The sequence below is a fragment of the Coenobita brevimanus genome, chromosome 72 (genome assembly GCF_032717465.1).
Source record: "Coenobita brevimanus isolate Jiangsu-jjx chromosome 72, ASM3271746v2, whole genome shotgun sequence".
In the NCBI taxonomy this organism is placed as follows: Eukaryota; Metazoa; Arthropoda; class Malacostraca; order Decapoda; family Coenobitidae; genus Coenobita; species Coenobita brevimanus.
In genome coordinates, this window is record NC_137025.1 from 11,651,013 (window position 1) to 11,673,219 (window position 22,207).

At 44.1% G+C, this 22,207-nt stretch overlaps 1 protein-coding gene across 1 annotated transcript in view; it reads left to right on the top strand.

The window, feature by feature from the left end:
- Positions 1–354: 354 nt before the first annotated feature.
- LOC145407257 (carbohydrate sulfotransferase 11-like) overlaps positions 355–22,207 on the top strand; it is a 33,697-nt gene continuing 11,844 nt past the window's right edge. The window contains exons 1-5 of the mRNA XM_080278290.1: positions 355–768; positions 7,598–7,758; positions 16,063–16,159; positions 21,049–21,176; positions 22,013–22,132. Coding sequence (XP_080134416.1) covers positions 355–768; positions 7,598–7,758; positions 16,063–16,159; positions 21,049–21,176; positions 22,013–22,132 — 920 coding nt within the window. The remainder of the gene's footprint in view (positions 769–7,597; positions 7,759–16,062; positions 16,160–21,048; positions 21,177–22,012; positions 22,133–22,207) is intronic.

Sequence of the window (22,207 nt, forward strand, 5' to 3'; positions counted from 1 at the left end):
TCTAACTCCGTTCTATATCTTCTCTTTAGTTTCAGTTATCTTTCTTTACTTCTCTTTTTACTTTTCCTCTCTTCATATTTCCAGATTCCAAAAATCAGTCTATTATTCTAAATTCTTACAAAACTCTGGGAGCAATTATCGCTCATGATTTAGTTAATAACTACTGCTTTATGTGCTCTAAATCAAATTGCTCGTGTGATATGTAAATTATACCTACACTCTGAACCAAGAGTAATATTTCAAGTAATGGATAAGTGAATTTCCATGCTCTGGTCATTCAACACAATGCCAAGGCTAAGCGCATTGGTGATGAGGATGTCTAAACTATGTGTGGTGTTCTTCATCATGTGGGCAATGTCGCTGTTCATGTGGCAATGGCTCGTCAGTGACACGGCTGACCTCGGGGAAACTGGCCACATCACCAACGCCACACCACCTCGCCCAGACCATGACGGCGACCAGAACCCAAGTGAAAGTGCTTATATCATCAAGGACAATAAGACACCACTTCGCCAGTTCCCGGGTGAATTAACGCCCTTCTCAGACATTACAGCGGCGGCAACCAGTAAGCCAAAGCCAGACGCCAACGAGACAAAAGAAAAGGTAACAGAAGAGGACCCTGTGGCACGCCGGTTACGAATGAGAGGCGAACGTCTACAATCTGTCTGCAAAAAGTACAATCCTCGGCCCAATCTTCTCCTCACCACATTGTACTACAGGGACTTCTTCTTCCACGATTACAACACCACCATCTGCACCATAGCAAAAGTTAGTGCTGGCAGTTAAGAATCCATCAGTGTTTTCAAAGTTTATCCTTTCACTTCACGCCTTCACGGAATTGTGAATTATTTTGAATTACTTTAAAAGAATTTTGCTTCCGATGAATCAAGCACACACACACATGCACACACACACACACACACACACTAAGAATTGGTACTGGAGGGAATGGGGTGAAATTGTGTTGCGTGAGGACACTAAGGCAGCCAGCAGGGATTGACGCTGCATGCGTGGCTAAGAGACTAGAGAGAGTGAAAATAAATACAAAAGCAATCAGAGAGATAAAGAGTCACTCGTCAAATTATTTAGCCTCACTCAGTTTAAAGTAATTTGGCAGCATAAATGTAGACCTGAGGTACATTACAATGAGAAGCCAGAAAAGGCCACATAGTGATGGGGGTAATGAAACTCTCACTCCAAGTCGAAAATCTCTCCTGACCTGATAAAATCGTTTGGGAATAACAATAAACTACGATTAAGCAGTCGGGTTGAAGAGGTTATCAGGTACAGCTGGAAGGGTGTTACCGGTATGTAAATGATTCAACTGAATTTTGTTAGGCTGAAGAGGCACATAACACATTGGAAATCGGATGATGATGGTGATGATAGCGATGGTTATAAAAGAAGTATGATGAAAAATGAAGGAAATAGTGTGTTGGCCATGATGAGTGATTTTATAGCGTGAGGAAGTCGCGTGAAGGAAGAGCATAATGAAGTGAGAGAAGCAGCTGATGCAAGAATAGAGAGGAGTCAAGGAATGGCTGGAAAGCAAAAATAGAAAGGAAGAGATGACAGAAGAGAGAAGTGTAGTTATGAAAAAAAAAAAAAAATCTTTTTTTTTGTCGGAAGGGATAATGTTAAAAGAAGATGTAATAGATGAAAAGTGAAAGATAAAATATAAACGAGTCTAGGTTATTTGGAAGGTCCATAAGAATTTTTTTTTTCTTTTTTTTGTGCCTTTCTTATAAACTTATGTTCTGTGCGTACGAAGTCTTTAAGTAATTTAGCTGTTATTATAGGTGGCTGATCTAGACAACTAAGTTATTCTGTGAGCTGGTGAGTCTGTATTAGCTTTTTTAGTCGAGGCTTCAAGGAAACCAGGAATGTTATGATATGCATTTGTGTTTCTTTCTAATTCGGTATTCTGGGTGAGATCAGCGCCTTCACGACAATTTAGCTTCTCTTACACATAAGTGATGGAAGAGGGGAATCAAGAGAAGTCAAGATGTTTGGAAGCGGCTTACAGTATCAATGTTTAGGACATTAACTTCTTTGCTAGAAGACGTCTTCCCTACTCTGTATATAGCTGTCCAGTGGTAATAGAAATTTAATACGATAAAGACGTCATTTTCCAGAAAAGGCCAATGGTGACTGTTTTTAACACTTTCCATATGAGAATGCTGAGGAGAGTTAAATACAGACTCCCGAGGCAGCAAGATTCTAATGAGAAAACACATAATTATCTAGAAATTAGAAATGGAGAGTTTCAAACCACATCGTCACCTGACATTTTTTCAATGAAGATTATAATTTTGTAGGGAAAATAAGATAAATTAATAAAACTATCACCGTATTGAAGGGGGTAAGAAATTTGTAGAGTAAGGGAAATGAATCAGCAAGGTAAAATGTAGAGAATGAGGGGTCATAAGAGAGAGGCGGAGAGGTGTTACCGATGTATTTTTTTTTTTTTTTTTTTTTTTTTTTTTGAGGGGGGGATGCTTTATTGTGGTTTGCTTTGTTCAATGTCTGTGTTTTGGTGGGAACGGTGGACATGTCGGCGGGTCAGCCAGTACCGGTAACTTGGTGTGAGGAGTTGTGGTATGGAAAAATGTAGCCTTCGAGAACCTCGCATAACTTGAAGAAACAGTAATTGGCATGGCAGAAAATTCGTGCTTAAATCTCGCCACCACCTCTCTATAGCAGCCTTACATAACATGAGAATATAAACTAACATGGCAGTAATATGGATGCGAATAGTAGAAGGTTTCACAGTGATATCGTTGTACCTCCACCTCACCCACATACTCTTCTAGACAGTATCCCACTGTCCACATGGCCGGATCATTTCAGTGTACAGCCATGGGCAAATGTTCACCGTCAATCCCCTGCCAGGCATTGTTTCCTTCCTTTCATATTTCTGATTCCTCTCAAAGCGCCAGAGTTTCTTTACTTATCATACTCTTTATTGTGAGTTTCATACTGTTACCATATAAGAAGAGTTCACATAACACCATTCATTACGACAACCAGCAGAGACATGTCGGAGAGATTTTGCGTGTCTTTACTTAAGTTGCATCCCAGGACATCCACATCAGCACAACAACACTCCTTCATACATTCAAGCGCTATTTCAATTATGCTCATAACGCCTGGGTCACGTCTGGCAACATAAGTGGATGTCGCGGGATTAGTCAGTTCACTACGATGATATGAAGCAGGAGAACCGTCTTCGCGTGGTTGCACTGTTATAACTGGGAGATGGAACTGCCCGATTTTACAAACGTTCTTTATCTCTCGCTATCCTGTGATTGGATGATGGTCTGCAGAGTAGGGGAAACTTTGGCGTGCAGTCCACCCTGTTCATATTCAGAACAGCCTGAGACTGCAATTACTGTTACTGCTATTACTACCGTTACGCAAGCGAACGTTTGAACATACACCTGTCATCATTATTTCATCTTGGTGTAAACTTTCAATATTCCTGATGAGGTAGTTAACCAATAACAGAATAATAATTACGCTAAAATATTTTCTCACGTTTTCTCTCCTGTTTTCTCTCTGGATGTGCATATATCGAGGCGCCGTAGCATTTATCACACGCGCGATGTTCATTTCTCTGTTCTCCACTTGCCATTTCAACAAACTGCTTCGGTAAACGCTTGGCTATTGATCGAATGATAAACCCAGAAACAGGGCGATTACCCTTGCTGATTTCAACCCCAAACATAGAAAAAACGTTCATGTAAATTATGGGCGTAATATCCGATATTTAGTTGTTAGAATTCATGCAAAAAAAAAAAAAAGTGTTACAACAGGAAATCTATATTGCCGTATAATGATCCGGTTTCGATATGCGTGTTTGCTTGTTACCTTAACACAGCAAAACAGGCGCCTGTAGCGCAATTTTTGTTAGAACAAGATACCGTTAAAATGCTCTAACTTGAAGAATAGAATAATTTTCAGTCCAATCGGACCATCGATTCCCGAGTTATGATTCGTTTCGTGACCTCAAGCGGGGGCCGCCGAATGCGGCCTTTAAGCGAGTCTTATTAAATCCGATTTCATAGTGAAACATGTCAATTGAAGCCTTCGGTACACTGGGTCACAAAAGTATCGGTGCACAACATGCGTGAAAGATTTGCGACCACAGAACGAAGGTCACTGAATTATTAGTATCCGACCTACCACACGTTGGAAGCCCTGATGTCGGGAGGTGTTATATATCGCCAACTAGCAATATCCTCTTGCAAACATATAACAAGTGTAATGTTTATATAGACAGACACTGATGTTACACAATGATATGTTGGTAATGTCAGCAGTTGTTCGAACCTTTTCGGTAGGCATCGCACCCCCTGTGGACCGATACTTTTGAGAACCAGTGTACATTCCCTATGAAAGCTGAGATCCCAAGGGGTTTCTCTGGTCTCATGAGTGTGTATATTATATATATATATATATATATATATATATATATATATATATATATATATATATATATATATATATATATATATATGGCTAAAAACAATAATTATTGATCGTATCTACTACGTGCTGAAAGAGTCTCTTCTCTATGTAGCATAGTATATAAGTTATTAGCCTCTGAAAACCATCGCGGTCGGGCCTTGTCGTCTCGGGATGGGCTGGGTTGTGTCGGGCCGCTCATTTCTCAGCTGAACACAGAGTTTACATCGCTTAACTCGCAGAGCTCACTCGCTCGTAACAGCTACTACTATTACTACCATTACTACTACTGCAACCACTATCATGATGTGTAATATAGTCTTGCCAACTGCAGATGATTTCGTTCATCTTCCGGGAGACCTGTTGTATTCAGGGTATCAATGAAAGCAATACAGTATCTAATACACCCAACTTTGAAAGTCTCCTAAACTGAATAAAGTAGCGTGAAAGTAACAAGAAACGCACCCTGTAAACTATTACAGACTGCGTTATCGGAGTGTGTAAGAAACGGAATCTAAAGGTGCATGTAGGGAAGAGTAAAGTTGTAGTCTTCGAGAGAAATGAAGTCATAGAATGTACAGTACAGTGAGGCAGGATGGAGAGGAAATGGAAAATGTGAATGAATTTAAGTACTTGGGCGATGTGATGAGTAAGAATAGAAGTTTAGAGGATGAGGTATTTGAAAGGATACAACAGGGAACAATGGTTGCTGGCTCTTTGAAAGCCAGTGATACAAAATAGGAAAGTGAGCATGGAAGTGAAAAAAGTCGCTGCTGATAGTATTGTGATACCAACACTAACGTATGGAAGAGAAGCTCGGGCCTTGTTGGTAGGACACGAGTCAAGAGTGAGAGAAGAGGAAATTAGTTATTTGAAAGGAGCATGTGGAATGACAGAGAGACAGACTTGCAAATAAGAAAGTGAAGGGGCGTTCTGCTGTGGATGTGGATATGAAGGAAGGCTTCAGAAGAAATACACTGAGGTGGTTTGGCCATGTGGGAGGATGGAGAGCGAGTGACCAATGAGAAGAGTGTATGTGAGTGAGGTGGAGAGGGGGAGAGGGAGAAGGAGACCGAGAATGAGACGGAGGGATGGAGTGGAAAGGTATGAGAGACTGGGGTGTGAACTAGGGGGAGGGCAACGAAATGGCGGGGGACAAGGCGATATGGAGGCGATTTGTTTCTGGCCACCCCTTACGTGATTAAGGCGTTTGGCTATAGAGAGACAGTTATGTAGTTATCGGTTTAGTAACAGTAGTACTAGCAGTAGTAGTTGAACTGTAGTGAGTAGTGTTAAATAGTAGTAGTTGTTCTCACTGTTGTTGTTGTTGTTGTAGCTCCAGGTTTCCCTCGCGGGACAGGGAGTTGGGGGATAATTGTATAACCAGGTAACTCCACCACCCAGTTATATCGGTGTCACCACATGTAGGCATACCTCTCCCGATACCGATATGGAAAGGCAACAGTCACTCCGCTACAGTGCCTAATTTTATTCCATTTTATTTCTGTCACTGTCAGATGATTTTATTCCCTTTACGGGAGATGTTTCGAGTAGCGGCATTAAATATAGCTTCCATTAACTCCCTCGCCACAAGATATCGCTCCAAAAACGGTGACTGAAATCGTTTCTCGGTAGGCTACTAGAACTAGCTCTGAATACATCATCGTGGCGAAAATATTAAGGCGGATCATGGGGTGCCAGCTATATTGTGACGCCAAAGTGTGTGTGTGTGTGTGTGTGTGTGTGTGTGTGTGTGTGTGTGTGTGTGTGTGTGTGTGTGTGTGTGTGTGTGTGTGTGTGTGTGTGTGTGTGTGTGTGTGTGTGTGTGTGTGTGTGTGTGTGTGTGTGTGTGTGTGTGTGTGTGTGTGTGTGTGTGTGTGTGTGTGTGTGTGTGTGTGTGTGTGTGTGTGTGTGTGTGTGTGTGTGTGTGTGTGTGTGTGTGTGTGTGTGTGTGTGTGTGTGTGTGTGTGTGTGTGTGTGTGTGTGTGTGTGTGTGTGTGTGTGTGTGTGTGTGTGTGTGTGTGTGTGTGTGTGTGTGTGTGTGTGTGTGTGTGTGTGTGTGTGTGTGTGTGTGTGTGTGTGTGTGTGTGTGTGTGTGTGTGTGTGTGTGTGTGTGTGTGTGTGTGTGTGTGTGTGTGTGTGTGTGTGTGTGTGTGTGTGTGTGTGTGTGTGTGTGTGTGTGTGTGTGTGTGTGTGTGTGTGTGTGTGTGTGTGTGTGTGTGTGTGTGTGTGTGTGTGTGTGTGTGTGTGTGTGTGTGTGTGTGTGTGTGTGTGTGTGTGTGTGTGTGTGTGTGTGTGTGTGTGTGTGTGTGTGTGTGTGTGTGTGTGTGTGTGTGTGTGTGTGTGTGTGTGTGTGTGTGTGTGTGTTTGTGTGTGTGTGTGTGTGTGTGTGTGTGTGTGTGTGTGTGTGTGTGTGTGTGTGTGTGTGTGTGTGTGTGTGTGTGTGTGTGTGTGTGTGTGTGTGTGTGTGTGTGTGTGTGTGTGTGTGTAATACAAGCCCTGGTGTCGTGAGAGTCATACGAATAAAAAGAGATGTCCAGTACCTGGATTTATTACAATTTTTGCTAAACTGCAAAGATATCTAAATATAATTACTGCAGTCTTGCGTGGAGTGTATTGACAAAAGAATGTACGACTTATGGTGATCACTTGGAACATTAAATATTTCGAGAGTTATGTGTGTATATTATTACGTAATGGTAGTTCATTTATGTTTTAATTTTCTTTACTTGCACTTCTCCTTGTCACTGAAAAATACACCGTAATTTGTCATACCTTGTATACTTTCTGATTATTTTTTTTCACACTTGTGATTATTCGTGAAGACAGACAACGTATCTACAGGGACACATGATTAAGGGAGATGGAGGTGAGACTCGATGCACTGGACTTGTATGTATGAAACAAGGACGAGTACAGTTTAACGCACTTTACATCAAGGACACCCCACCCCTTTAAACACACATACAGCTCATACACGTCTAACTTCAAGACTAATCCCCTTTTCTCCCAGACCTTTTATCCTACGGACGATTTCTCCCTGTATCTATTCCTTTATTCTAAAGATCACACTTACATATTTTCCACAGACTAAGAGTACTTCACACTCTCAGTCCCTTTTAACAAACAGGCAGGATCCAGCACTTGGAGATCCCATCTGCGAAAGGTAAACGGAGGTCCGCCACAACATCTTCCCGTTACAATGGATGCCCGAAGGATAGAAAAGCTGGCACAACCTGAACCCAAGCTGATAGAGGATGTTAATGCTTCGTCCACCATCATTACCGTCAGGTATGGCGAAGAAGACGAGCTGGTTTATAATTTATGTTAGATTGCTATATATTGCTTTGTTGTTTCGGACTGCGATATTAAACAAAAACTGTGGTAAGATATATTAAACAAAAACTGTGGTAAGATATATTAAACAAAAACTGTGGTAAGATATATTAAACAAAAACTGTGGTAAGATATATTAAACAAAAACTGTGGTAAGATATATTAAACAAAAACTGTGGTAAGAAAGTATAAGTTCATTAACGGACACAAACCACATATTACACGGTCACACTATATAAACAGAAGTCACACAGTAGCAGGATGCACATTACCGCACCTCACCTGTCACACCTAGCATTACTAGGCCTTACATACATTAGGATACACCGCTACATCACCCAAGATAATACTCTCCATTCTACCACACTTCACACTGCCACGCTTTGCACTCCCACACCACAATTTACCATACATCACAGTACCACACCTCACAGTGCCACACCTAACATTGCCACACATACTGCCACGTCTCATAGTGCCACGTTTCACGTTTGCCACATCTCACAATTTGCCATACCTCACAATTACACCTCAAGATCTGCCACACCTCACATAGCCACACCTCCATTGCCATACGTAACAGAACCATTCATATTACCATAATTCATACTCGCAGCCCACCTCCCGTCCCGTTGACACCTACACTCCAGTCCGTGGCGGGACCAGCCCCCCTAGCATCACCGAGGAGGGTAGGTCTGTCCTTTCCACCCGAGGGCCACGGCCTAGGACCTGCCCACCCGGAGGTCGAGAGAGCCGTTTTCCTCCCTCCGCCCACCTGGACCAGGGCCTGCCCTCCCTGGGACCGTGTCTGGCCTCCCTCTTCGGTCTACATCTGCTGCAGGGGTTGGGCGAGTCGTATCGCCTTTCCACCAGGGCAAGGGGGTTGAGGGCAGCATCGGGACGGTATTACATCCAGCACTTGTCGGCGCCCCCTCCATCGGCGCCTGGCAGCCTACCGTGGTTTCGCCGTCCCGCCCTGCCCTCCTCGACCATCGTGTGCTCGTTTCCCTGAACCACCGCGCCTTCCCCTCGCCTTGTTCGCCACCTCGTCAGCCTTCGTGTCGGCCCAGCTATGCTCTCATGGGAGAGCTTTTTTTTCTGCAACTTCCCTGACGGGCTCTCCTGTTTGCCCGTTCCCCATCAGAGCTATGGGGAAAATATTCACACACACACACTGCAACACCTCACATTGCCACACCTCCTGTCTCCTACTACACGGAAAATTTTTCGGACGTTTCTGCGCTTCCTGAATAATTAATAATGCATTTAACTGGAAGCTGGAATATATTAAATACCTTTCATAAGTGACACACTAGTAATAGTAACTGAAGTTGTTCCTTGAAATCATAATCATCCCAACAACCACCACTGTACTTAAACGGACTTCAAAGTTCTTGTGAAACTTAATTATCAGTATTTGGCTCTAATCCACTTGTTTAATTAATTCTTACTGAACAAAGCTTTTCAGTGAAACAAGCTTAATATATGGGTTATAATCGCTTGTTATTTCTTTATGTATGTTCTATGATGAAGGTGTCTAGGTAATAAGCTTAACTTTGGCTGTATAACTACCGTATCCAAAGTTGCGTTAATTAATACATAACAGCCGCCCACTTTGGCCATAAGTGATAGTAATCCTCGCATACGCCACTGTTCGTCTGCCTGCGTTTGCTAAATCATGTATAATACCAAAAAGCTATTGCAATAGGCATAATGTATTTGTTAAACGGGCATCAGACACGGCAGAGATTTCATTACTTTCACGAATTTCCATTGAACAAAATCATTTAACGGGGAATTTCACAGCTGATAATTTAGTTTTTCTTTTTTAAAATACAAGAACAGAAAATACGGGTCGCTCTAATGTTTTGATTTTCAGACTCTTCCATCAGATTTTTCTCCCCTTGAGCCACTCTGCGATTAGTGACAAATACCTGTTAATATTTTCTCCCCAAAATCTGTGTTCCATTACAATACTGCATAAAGGCTCAGCGATGATCCCATGTGTACTATAGCATTCAGGCCCACGATAACCCATAAAGCTGCTTTCTCACACAACAGAGCTCGGGCACGTAACCCGAATTTTATCATGAGTGAGACGAAGCCAAGGGTAAACTGGCGGCATTGCTGGGAAAGCCTCATTTCTTAAGCCCTGGGGCATGAGAACCCATTATATATTTACGGTACATCTTGCTGCCATCGGACGATGCTATACACTTAGGAGAGACTTTTCGATCTTAAGGGGTTGGGTGCAGCCATTCTCTAACCCACTTCCATGCTAGAACTTTCTCATACGCTGAAAAAAATCGAGTGGCTGTAGTATGAATGTAATCAAAATGACTCATGAGTTGGAGTTGTTGCTCTTTCCAATATCACACTATTTTTTGCAGCACTCTTATAGTTTTAGTTTCCAGTAATAATATGGATGTCCGCTCCCCGTAAAACAAATAACTCAGAGTTAAATGGCCACCCCTTACGGAATTATGGCGTCTGGCAATAGATAGATAGACAGATTCAGTAAACTACTGTTATTTTAGCTTTCAAAAATGGCCTCCATTTGTTCGAGTCCTTTACAATCGACTACTTGCAAATTTGGGGGTACAAGGAAGATCAATTTCGACACTGATAATTATCGTACTATTAACATAAACTACGTTTCGACAAGAAAAAATGTTCTGTAAGAATAACGTTGACAATATCAAGTACTTGCTGAGCAACACTGTGCCTTGATTTAGCCGTTAATGAAATGCCGAGAACTGGGGCCCCGAACTATCGACGCAAAGCGTCGCTCGGTATGCCTCCACCAAACCTTGAGCATGGACTCGCCATACGACTTCCATGACCTTGTTGACCTAATCAGTTCATTGTCCCTTCATACTGTATCACTGACAAAAGTTTGGTCGAAGTCCGCCATGGGGTTGAAGAGATATCGTGCCCACAAGAATAAACTAAGTTGACTCCATAAGACTTTGACCTTTGCCCCCTTGACCTTGCCGACATAGTTAGTTCATTGTCCCGTCATACTGTATCACTGACAAAAGTCTGGTCGAAGTCCGTCGAGGGATTGAAGAGATATTGAGCCCACAGGGATAAATTAAGTCGACTCCGTATGACCTTGACCTTTGATCCTTGACCTTGCCAACCTAATCAGTTCATCGCCCATTCATATTCTATCACTGACAAAAGTTTGGTCTAAATCTGTCGAAAAGTCCAGGAGATAGCGCCCACAAGGATAAACTAAGTCGATCCCATAATTATGACCCTGCCCTTTGACCCCTTGACTAAGCTGATCTAAGCAGTTCATTGTCTCTTCATACTGCATCACTGGCGAAGTTTTGATGGAAATCCGTCAATGAAGTCAAGAAATATCACGCACACAAGAATGTTATGGGCACCCATGCACCCACAGCCGGACAGACCAATCACTTCATGCCTCCTCCACCAAAGGTTGGCAGAGGCATGATATGGAAAATATTATATCCTTGAGCATCCATATTTTCACGGTGTTTGAGAAATGGCTTATTATTTTTGTTATGCAACGTATTCTGGGTCCCGGCTCCTCGGTTCCAGACACGTTGCGTTTCTGGGTTCTTTAGTCCTGATCGGGTCAGTGTCAGCAAGGATGGAAAATACAAACACCACGGGTCAAAAGTACACTTAAATATTAACACAAGACAGATAGGCCTACACACAAGGTTCAATGATCAAAACAAAGGAACTGTAATGACTTGAAATAACAACTACAACAATTACTCTCTACCTAGTTCAGCAAGTCTTACCCTTTACACGGCATTACACCTCCTTGATACACAGTGTTACAAGCAAGGCTACATAGGGATATCAGACCATGCACAGTATGTCCTCGCTCTGATTCGCCGGACAGTATATCTCCTGTCCTTAACTCTAAGTATCCACGTGACAAGTACGAGATCCTAACTAATCAATGTAACCGCGTGACAGTTACGAGACCTAGCTAGTCTTAGTTCTTACACACTTTATGGGGGGGGGGGCCATAAAATGTTGGGTGCTAGGTACGACAGGTGTGTACTGACCGGGATGATTATATAGCCTGACTCCTGGGTCTAGGTGTTCGCGTGACAGGCACGAGATCCTAACTAATACAATGTATCCGCGTGACAGTTACGAGGCTCTAGCTAGTCTTATTTCTTACACACATTTGGGAGAGAAGCCATATAATGTTGAGCGCTAGGTACGACAGGTGTGTACCTTCCGAGATGATTATATAGCCTGACCCCTGGGTCTAGGTGTCCACGTGACAGGCACGAGTTCCTAGATAATATAGTGTGTCTGAATGGCCTGGATAGTGTCCTAGCTAACCTTATTCTACACATGCGATACAAGGGATGGAAATGCACACTACCCCGCACTGACTGCTATGAGAGGGGGGGGGTGGAGGGTATCGTGGGGGTGAGTGCACTGGGGAGAGCGGGACAGGGGGAGGGATGAGGACACTGGGGAGGATCACACTGGGGATTGTGGTTCCGTGAGAGAGCAAGTAACGCTGGGGAGGGCGGTCACTGTCGGGAAACCCTCCTGTATTTGGGCGTTGGGCACTCCACGCGAACAGTAGGGTTCACTGGGGCGAGTCACACAGGAGAGGGTTGAGAGAGAGCATCATTAGGGCTCTGGGACAGGGGGAGGACCTTCACGAGAGCCAAGTCATTGGGGAGGGATCGGGGAGGGACACCAACAGGAATCTACTACTCACAGTTCCAGCGGAGTGGAGGACAGGTCCAGGGGACAGGAAGGCCAATTCCGGGAGCTTCATGTGTCAGCCCGGCGTGGGAAATGGGGCACCTAGTGAGTAGTACAGGGGCAGGTGTTCTGCAGGGTCGCCACAAGTCCTCGAGGAGTAAGTGGGTGGTGTATGGGGCAGCTCCCTAGCCACGGTGGCCCGGCGGGAGGGCAGGCTCTCAGGGCTAGGGCTGAAGAGGGCCAGGAGGAGCGCTGCTCGGCGCTGGCCCTTCATCGTAGTCGGGTTCCTGGGGGAGGACCCGGGGAGGCCCAGGGCTGGGGTTGGGTGTGGAGAGGGTGGCGCCCAAGGTGAGCTGCTGGAGTGTCCTGCTGGGGCAGCCGTCCCAGCGAGGCCGCGGTCTCACCGTCAGGAGGAGGCCATCAGCGGTGAGCTGCAGCCTCTTGCCCTGGAGGAGTCCAACAACACAGGGGGCTGCAGGGACAGGACACCGACTCTAGGGGACGTCAAGTCTGCTCCGGCCTCTGGTGGGGTCCCTGAAAAGAACGGGAGTCATCGTCCTCTGGTGGGGAGGGATGGGCAGAGGGACACCTCACTTCGCCACCGGAGGAGTGGTCGGGGCGGGAGGTGCCTGCCTCTACCGAAGCCTGGGGATGGACTGAGGGAGAGCGGTCAGAGACCGACTTTTCGGACTCCACAGGCCCTGACGGCGGGGAGAAGGCACCTGATGGATATGCCTGGCTATTGCCACAGCTCCAACAGAGGCTGCACTCTGGCCATTGTTCTGACAGTGGGGAGAGGGTGCCCGATGGATACGTCCAGCGATGGCCACAGCTCCGACAGAGGCTGCTCTCTGGCCATTGTCCCGAAGGCGAGGGGAAGGTGCCCAATGGATAAGCCTGGCTCTTGCCACAGCTCCGACGGAGGCTGCTCTCTGGCCCTTGGTCTGTAGGCAGAGAAGGCGCCAGATGGATACGCCCGATGGAGGCTGCTCTCCGGCCCTTGGTGTGAAGGCTGACGGAGGCTGCTCTATGGCCTTTGGTTATGGGACTCCTTTCCAGGAGACAGCAGTAATGGACGGCGATGGCGCGTCCGCTGCTCCTGGTGGGGGATAGCAGCCCTTGAGGCTCATCCTGAGTCCTCTATCAAATAAGAGGCCGATCCAGGTGACTCAGCGTTCGAGGGTCTGTTTGGGAGCTTGCCTTTGCAAGTCCCACCCCATTTTTTTTTTTTTTTTTTTTTTTTTCCCGGCCTATCAACCATTGGGGCCGAAGCCCCCACCCCGGTTCTGGTGAGCATTCCCTCTGTCGGAGTGTAGTGTCCTTTTCCTGCATACTGCCGGGTGGTCTTGCTGCGGGGAAGAGGGGCGCCGGGGCGCGAGGGATATAATACACTCTAGTCCGGAAGCTGTGACAGGTGAGCCAGCCTCCCTGTCATCTCCTTATGTTGTGAGTATCACTCCTCAGTACTCTCCTCCTGGGGTGGTGTCCGGCTCACCTTGCCGCACGGGTATTTCGATTTTCCTTATTTACTGCTGAATCGAAGCATACTATTGTTCAGCAAGTGTATTCTTGATATTATGACATAGATATCTGGAAGAGATATCTATTTATTTTCAAAGGGATTTCCGCTGAAATTACGAAAATTACAAGCGTCAATATTTTGAACTTCGTTGTATCCCGAAACTGGCAAGTGTTCAGTGGATATCTGGTCACGGCGTATGTATCACAGATTGCCGACCAAGTGAAATAATGTGTCTCGGGATCCATCGGTAATAGCGCATCTACTGTCCGTTCGATTTAACCAGGCATAAATTTTCGTTCTGTTTTAGTTTCGATCCCGTATCTCAATGACAGCCACTGAGGTTATCATGGGCCCATCACATTGAGATATTGCATTTTACTGTATTGTTTCAGCTGTGTAAGCGTTAAACAACAGGAAATTATATGTTGTGCTGGATGCAGCTTAACACAGCATACATGTGTAATCTAGCTTTATCCTGTGTGTTAAGTGTGTGTATGAGAGCAAAAACTGCGTCTGCATTTTAACCGAGCCTGATTCAATCTTTTTAACTACGTCTTCACCATAACAAAGTCCGGTTCAATTTGTTCAACTGCGTCTTCCTCTTAACCTAGTCCGATCCAACCTGTTTCACTTTTCAAGCTGCTTCCATGCTGGCCATGGGTAAGAGTTCTGAATTTTGCAATAAGTGCGAGGTCAAGACCTAGTCCGCTAATTCTCCCTTGCATCAGGGCAACTCTTATATCTTACTGAAGTTAATAGCAAACCATTATATTCATCTGAGTAAATCATAGGCACCTGTGTGTTAATAGTTACTGACAACAATCTCTTGTCGGAACAACTCTTATTTTTTTCTAGGTAATGCAAAACTATTTTATTAAGAGTGAATCACATGACCCTATGGGCTCGTTTAAGCGATCACTGTCGGAGCATGTTCTAGAAGCATGGTAACAATTAATTAATGGTAATGGTAAAGTAATGGTAACAATAAATTAATCAATGTTGCAGTCAACTCCATCTTTTCCAGAGCACGTCATTATTACCATGATTTGAAAAACATCCACCGACAATGATCATGTAGCTCAGTCGGTAGAGAGGTGGCCTGCGGTCCTTCCGGACCCAGGTTCAAATCCTCGCTGGGGCAGGGAACAGTTTCAGGATCTGAATTTAATAATAACAGACGTTACTGATCTACCAGAAGACCCGCCGACATGTCGAAAAAATACCCCCGCTAATACCAATACACCAGTCCTGTATGAGAGCACTAGCATGTATTCAATATTAACGGTGGGTGTTAGCGCCGAAGTGGTGACATGTAGAGGTGTATAGTACGAAGGAGAACTACTGGGCCTTGGAAGCAGGCTGTGAAGCCTATGCCCAGAGCCGGACGCATAAAAAATAAAAAACGCGCCATAAGAGTGTTACCTGTAAGGCCTGAGAAGTAAGCGTGGATCTGTTGTTTGTATTCGCTTGCATTTGTTTGTGGTGGGTTATTGTGTGGTGGGTTATTGATGAATAGGGTGCTGTAACGTGCTGGTAAGATTTGCTTGTCCGGGTGCGACTGTATGGTCCTAAAAAGTGAAACGAGTACAGGCAGAGGATTTGTATCTGCACTAAACTTGGATTCATTCACAGTTAGATTACTCTTGACTCCAGCACTTAAAGTTTCTATGCGTAGGCTTTTTTTTTTTCTTTCTTTCTTTAATCCATTTATCATGCGGAATACAAATTCTGTTGTTTGAAAAGTGTTACGATGTGTATTTGATAGGATGGGTGTCAGTATTTGTTGTTTGTTTAGCCGCCCACTAACATACATACATACATACAAACATATATGCATGCAATCTACTGATCTTTTAGGCGTGGAACACATTCGTGGTGTCCTCCTCGTAATGAATGCCAAACACTAAATTTTAAGTTCATGTGTTTTCGCCGTGTTATTTTGAGTGTTAATGAGAATAAAACTGCAAGCAAAAATAACTCCTTTTTACCGGTATCCTGCCACGCTGATGTGATGTCGACAGACACCCGTTGACTCGCCTGGTATCAACCTACCGCCAGAAGTATTCGAGAGGCGTCATGATACCTTACGATCCAGTACGAGAACGGGAGCAACTCAAGGTTAGTGAAAGTTTCAGCAATGCTTCCTGGTAAGCTGTACTTCCATCCTTGACCCAGATTAATGTCCTTTTCATCTTATTTCACGTTGCTCATTGGAAGAAAAGGACAATGCTACGGCCTCCATCCTTGTACTAGTGTTAATCTGTTATAACTCAAAATTCAATGTGGAGGGATGACATAATTTAGGCCAAGTTTAAGTGAAACCAGTATAGTATATATATAATCATGGCGGAACATGAAAAAACTTTATGACAAATGCGGAGAAACTCTGACCTTGAAACTCTTAACTATTTCATTCTCGGTACCACAAGACGATAACTTATACATATTCTTGATATTGGTCTCTCATCGTCGTTGACTTAATTTACACTGATGGACACTCATCGCGTTAAGGATCAGCATATGTAGAGTTGCGGACATAAATAACAATCCACTTCATAACTGGTAACGATGGGGCAGTGAGTAATGAGTTTCACGTCCTAGTCATACAATACAGGAAACACAGCGAACTATATATAATCTCACGTAGGAGTTTCATGAGTGTTCAAGTAAAGAGTGAAACGATATTATTGTCAGCAACAACTGGTGAAACAAAACTTCGGAAGCTAGTCAGATTTCAGACGAAAATGGACTAAAACTGCATTAACCCCTTCAATACTCTTAGGTCTTTTAAGGATCTTGCAACCTTAAGACGATTTAAAGCAACGTAGGAAAGCCTTCTCGTATCCAAAGGGTTAACAAAGGGCGTAGCGCACTCCTCCGGTTAGAAAAATTCAAAGCCGAATAGAAGAGTGTCAACAAAAATAAATTTATTACTGGCTGCAGCAACGAATTAGTTAAATAAATCATACGGTACATTATTTATACATGATTTGTAGAACATTATGAATACACCCATAGGGTGTTCATTATCTTAACAAGATCTAAATTCAGTTTTACTTTTTCTTCGCATAAGTAGGAGCATAATTATGTTTTTTATTCCCTGAGCATGGAAACGTCCATTTGTTTGTTATATTATGACTGTCGCACGACGATTTTACAGAGTGTTTCAATAAAGTTAACACTTATGTCGGACTGACGTTTGTAATAAAATATAACTTTCTACATTCCAGATCATGATAAGGTATATTTAGAGATTCAAAGAGTTAAACATTTTCCACTCTCCTTCTTTACTGCAAGATCATTCACGCTGCCTGTTCACTCAGTTACAGACAAAAGTCTATCTATCTATCTATCTATCTATCTATCTATAGCCCGACGCCCTAATCCCGCAAAGGGTGGCCGCAGACAAAACGCCTCCAAGTCACTCTGTCACCCACCATTTTACTACCCTCCCCCCAACTCACCCCCTCCTCCCTCATATACCTTTCGACTCCATCCCTCCACCTCATCCTCGGTCTACCCCTCCCTCTCCCTCCCTCCACCTCACCTACATACACCCTCTTAGTCAGTCTTTCATTCTCCATTCTCTCCACATGTCCAAACCACCTCAGTGTATTTCTCCTAATCTTCTCAACCACATCCACATCTACCCCACAACGTTCCTTCACTTCTTCATTTGTCAACCTGTCCCTCCACGTCACTCCACATGCTCCTCTCAAGTAACTCATTTCCACTGCTCTCACTCTTGACTTGTTCCCCTCTTGCAAGGTCCACGCCTCGCTTCCATACGTCAGGGTAGGGATCACAATGCCATCATGCAGTGACTTCTTAACTTCCATACTCACCTCCCTATTTCTCATCACTGCTTTCAGTGTACCAACAACCTTCCTTCCCTGCTGTACCCTTTCACGTACTTCATCCCCCAAAGTTCCATCCTTACTCATCACACTACCCAAGTACTTGAATGCACTCACATTCTCCATATCCTCATCATCCAACCTCACTGCACACTCTGTGACTTTATTCCTCTCAAACACTATAACTTTACTTTTGTTTACATTAACTTTCAGCTTCCTCCTCCTACACACTGTCCCAAATTCATTCACCAAACCTTGCAACTCCCATTCATCTTCACTCAACAATACTGTATCATCAGCAAACAGCAACACCGGAAGCTTCCAAATCTCACCTCCATCCATTAGGGCCAGTCCCACATCCACTGCCCTACCTTGCACCTCCTTTACAACCCCATCCATATATATATTAAACAGCCATGGAGACATCACACACCCCTGTTTCAGTCCCACATTGAGATCAAAGAACTCACTCAGCTCACCATCCACTCGCACCGTAGCCCTAGCTCCCTCGTACATACTCTTCACAGCACTCAACAATTTCCCCTCCACTCCATATATTCTTAATACCTTCCACATACCTTGCCTATCTATTCTGTCATAAGCTTTCTCCAAGTCCATGAAGGCAGCATACACTTTCCTTCCCTTCTCTAGATACTTCTCTACTAAACATCTTAGAACAAATATCTGATCTACACACCCTTTTCCCTTCCTAAATCCCCCTTGTTCTTCTCCAACTAGCTCCTCTGTCATATGCCTAACCCTATCAATGAGTATTCTACCATATATTTTACCAGTCACACTAAGAAGGCAAATACCCCTATGGTTACCACATACTTCTCTCTCCCCTTTTCCTTTGTACAGAGGAACAATTATACCTGATTTCCAGTCCTCTGGAACCCTTCCCTCTTCCCAAGCCAATCTACACAACTTCCATATCCACTCCACAACAATCTCACCCCCATACCTCAGCATTTCACCACACACTCCATCAATTCCTGGGGCCTTTCCCAGCTTAATCTTCTTCATCGCTTCCACTACTTCCGCCCTACTGATCTCTTCCTCCCTCCTCTCATCTCTTCTTCTCCCAGCCATTCCTCAACCACTTATACTCACACTGCTCTCACTCTCTACATTCAACAAATCCTCAAAGTGCTCCTTCCATCTCCTCAATTTCTCTCTCTTCTCCTCCAACAATCTATTATTCCTATCTTTCACTCCCTTTTTATTTTTCCCCTTTCACACTGCCTTACTTTCTTTACCTCCTTCCAAAACAATTTCTTACTCTCCCTCCATTTCACACTCAGATTCCTCCCAAACTCTTCATCCACTTTCTTCTTACTCTCCTTCACCAGTCTCTTAACCTCCCTTCTCCTGCTCACATATACCTCTCTCTTCTCTCTCTCATCTTCTCCCCTACCTCTACTCGCCAACCATTCACCATATGCCTTCTTCTTTTGTTCCACAGCTCGTTTCACCTCATCATTCCACCATGCTGTCCCTTGCACACCCTTGCATCTCCTCCTCACTCCACAAACCGCCTCACACGCTGCGCCTATCTCTTCCGTGAATATCTTACATACTTCTTCCACCCCTTCCATCTGCTCTAGCTCATACCTTCCCAATCTTTCCTCCACTATGCTTTTATACTCTGTCATTTTCTCACTATCTTGCAATTTCTCCACTCTTCTCACAGGAGCTGCTTCCTCCTGTCTTCCCCTTCGCCTCCTCAACCACTTTCTTTGCATCTTTACCTTGGCCATCACTAAGTGATGGTCCGAGACTCCATTCCCCCACCCTCTCCACACTCTTGCATCCAACACTTGTCTTCTCATTCGCTCATCCACACACACGTAGTCTATCATTGCCTTTCGTTCAACAAGTTCACCATCCATCCTCCTCATTACTCTCCATGTATACCGGTGGATCATCTTATGACGAAAGTAGGTGTTGGCTATTGCCAACTCCTGACAAGCACAGATGTCCACCAAAGCACTACCATTCCCATCTACTTCAGCTGGCACACCCCACTGACCAACCACTCCATCCACTCGTACATTCCCAACTTTGCCATTCATGTCTCCAATCAACAGCACTCTCTCGCTCCTCTCAAACTTGTCCATACATGCTTCAACTCTCGCCCAAAACTCATCTTTCACTCTTGCCACTCGATCCTCTGTTGGAGCATACACACATACAATCGCCCATGCTTGTATACCTACTTTCATCCTCACCCATACAATCCTTGCACCTACTGTTCCATACTCTCTTATATTCTCCTTCCACTTCTTGCTTATCATCAGACATACTCCCTCTCTTGCCCTCTCATTCTCACTGACTCCCGCACATATACCTACACCATATTCCCATTCTCTCACCTTTTCACCCATCCACAAAAGTACGGTATTAAAATATTTCCCATATAAGTGATAAAATTTTGAAGTACCCTGTATATTGCACTGTACAGAACTCACAGGCTGGAGGGGGAGGGGGGCGAAATAATCTTCATTAACTCATTCAGTGATATGACGCCTTGTTTCTCTTAACCTGGCTACTATCAAACGATATTATTGAGCTCAGGAGATGCCGATGAAGCAGAATAGTCAGTCCTCTCCATGGGTGGGGCTTCCCCAAGCTTCTCTTGAGCTCCAAGCTGAATGAATTTGCCTGGCTATAGCCAATACAGAAAGTAACAACTATGAAGAGGTTAAGAAAGAGCTTACAGTATCATATCCACCTTTCCTAGTTCTCAGTGCCTCTGTTGGCGAGCGCATAAAATCTTACCTAAGAAAGCCTCACATTGGCGCTTTGATATGATGTGCGGGTGAAGTAAATGCCCTAACTATGAATCAAAGACAGTGGAATATTAGGAGAACTTATGTCCCTGTCAGTACAGCTGCGGCATAAATATTGACTCACCTTTTAACAATAAATAATGAGATACTGAGTGATGACTTTCCAGACCAGTGATCTGAATTTCGGAGGCTAATAATTTCAGAATACTGTGGAAGAGGTTCATAAGTCTTCTGAAAAAAAAAAAAAGAAAAAAAAGTGAATATTATGGAAGAGGTTCATATGTCCTCAGCTAAAAATAAAGGTGGATCGTTATTTTTGTCCGCAATTATACAAGACGAATTTCCTATTACCCCATAGAGATCTGGATCGACTTGGAGCGCCAGGATGCATCAATTTTGGATCCCCGCCCTTCACACCAACAACCTCCTCCCGCCAGACCTGCACCTCACCCTTGGCCTCGATGCCCCATTTAGCCCCAACAAGATGTGAGTCGTTTATTTTCTTATCTGTCTTCACATTACTGTATCTGCTTGCCTTGTACTGTGCGCGTTCTAATTTATGCAGAAAGAGAGAGAGAGAGTACTTATGACTGTAAGAAAATTGGCGCTCGGAAAGCACGTTACAATATTAAAAACTCGGCTGATTACGTTCCCAATAACACTTTTTAGCTGCTGTCAGGAGGAGGTGGCTAAATGTTTTACATGACCATTGCAACCTACGGAGAAGTGTACTAAACACTGCAAAAATCCTATTTTGTATAAAACTAACTGCATTAATTGTACTTTTTTATTTCTAAAGTTGAAAAGCTAATCTGTGGACACCTTATACGAGTATCCCAAATCCATTTTCTGATGTGTAGGAAACATGAACTACAATACTTTTTACCAACCTAACGAAACTAGGTTACATCTTTTAGCTCAGGTAATAGGCAACTGGAGGGTCGATATGACCAATAACCATGAAGAGTCAGTCCAACTGCATAACTAAGGCTCATTGAACGTCAAGCAATCGTGACAGAGTATTTTAGGTGTGGGGGTCTAATTTCCTCATGTAAAAACAAACAGGGAATAGTTATCTTTTACTAATGTTTGAGTTGGCAACAAACGTAATGTCGTGTTTTCTGCTTCTCCCTTCATAGACTTCTAATGACTGCCTTCATGAATCCGTGACAACTGGCAGTGATGACTTTATTTGGCAACTCATAATTGTTGTTGGGCTCATTCGAATTCGCCGGGATAATTTGTAAAATCCAATGAGAAAACGTAAGGGAGATGGCAAGACTTTTGCTGCCAACAGTACGTCGTGTTTTCTTGTGTTTCAGATATTCGACTAACGTGTACTCTCGGCTGCGGCGGGCCCTCAAACCCCGCCTCACCTTTACACAGTTCCTGCGTCATGTAGTGGCCACCTTCTCACCCGGCCAACGCCCCGACGCTCACTGGTCAGTCACTACATCTACCACTCACGGCTACGGTTTGACTACAGTGCATTTATTCTAAACTCACAACGTTTAGCC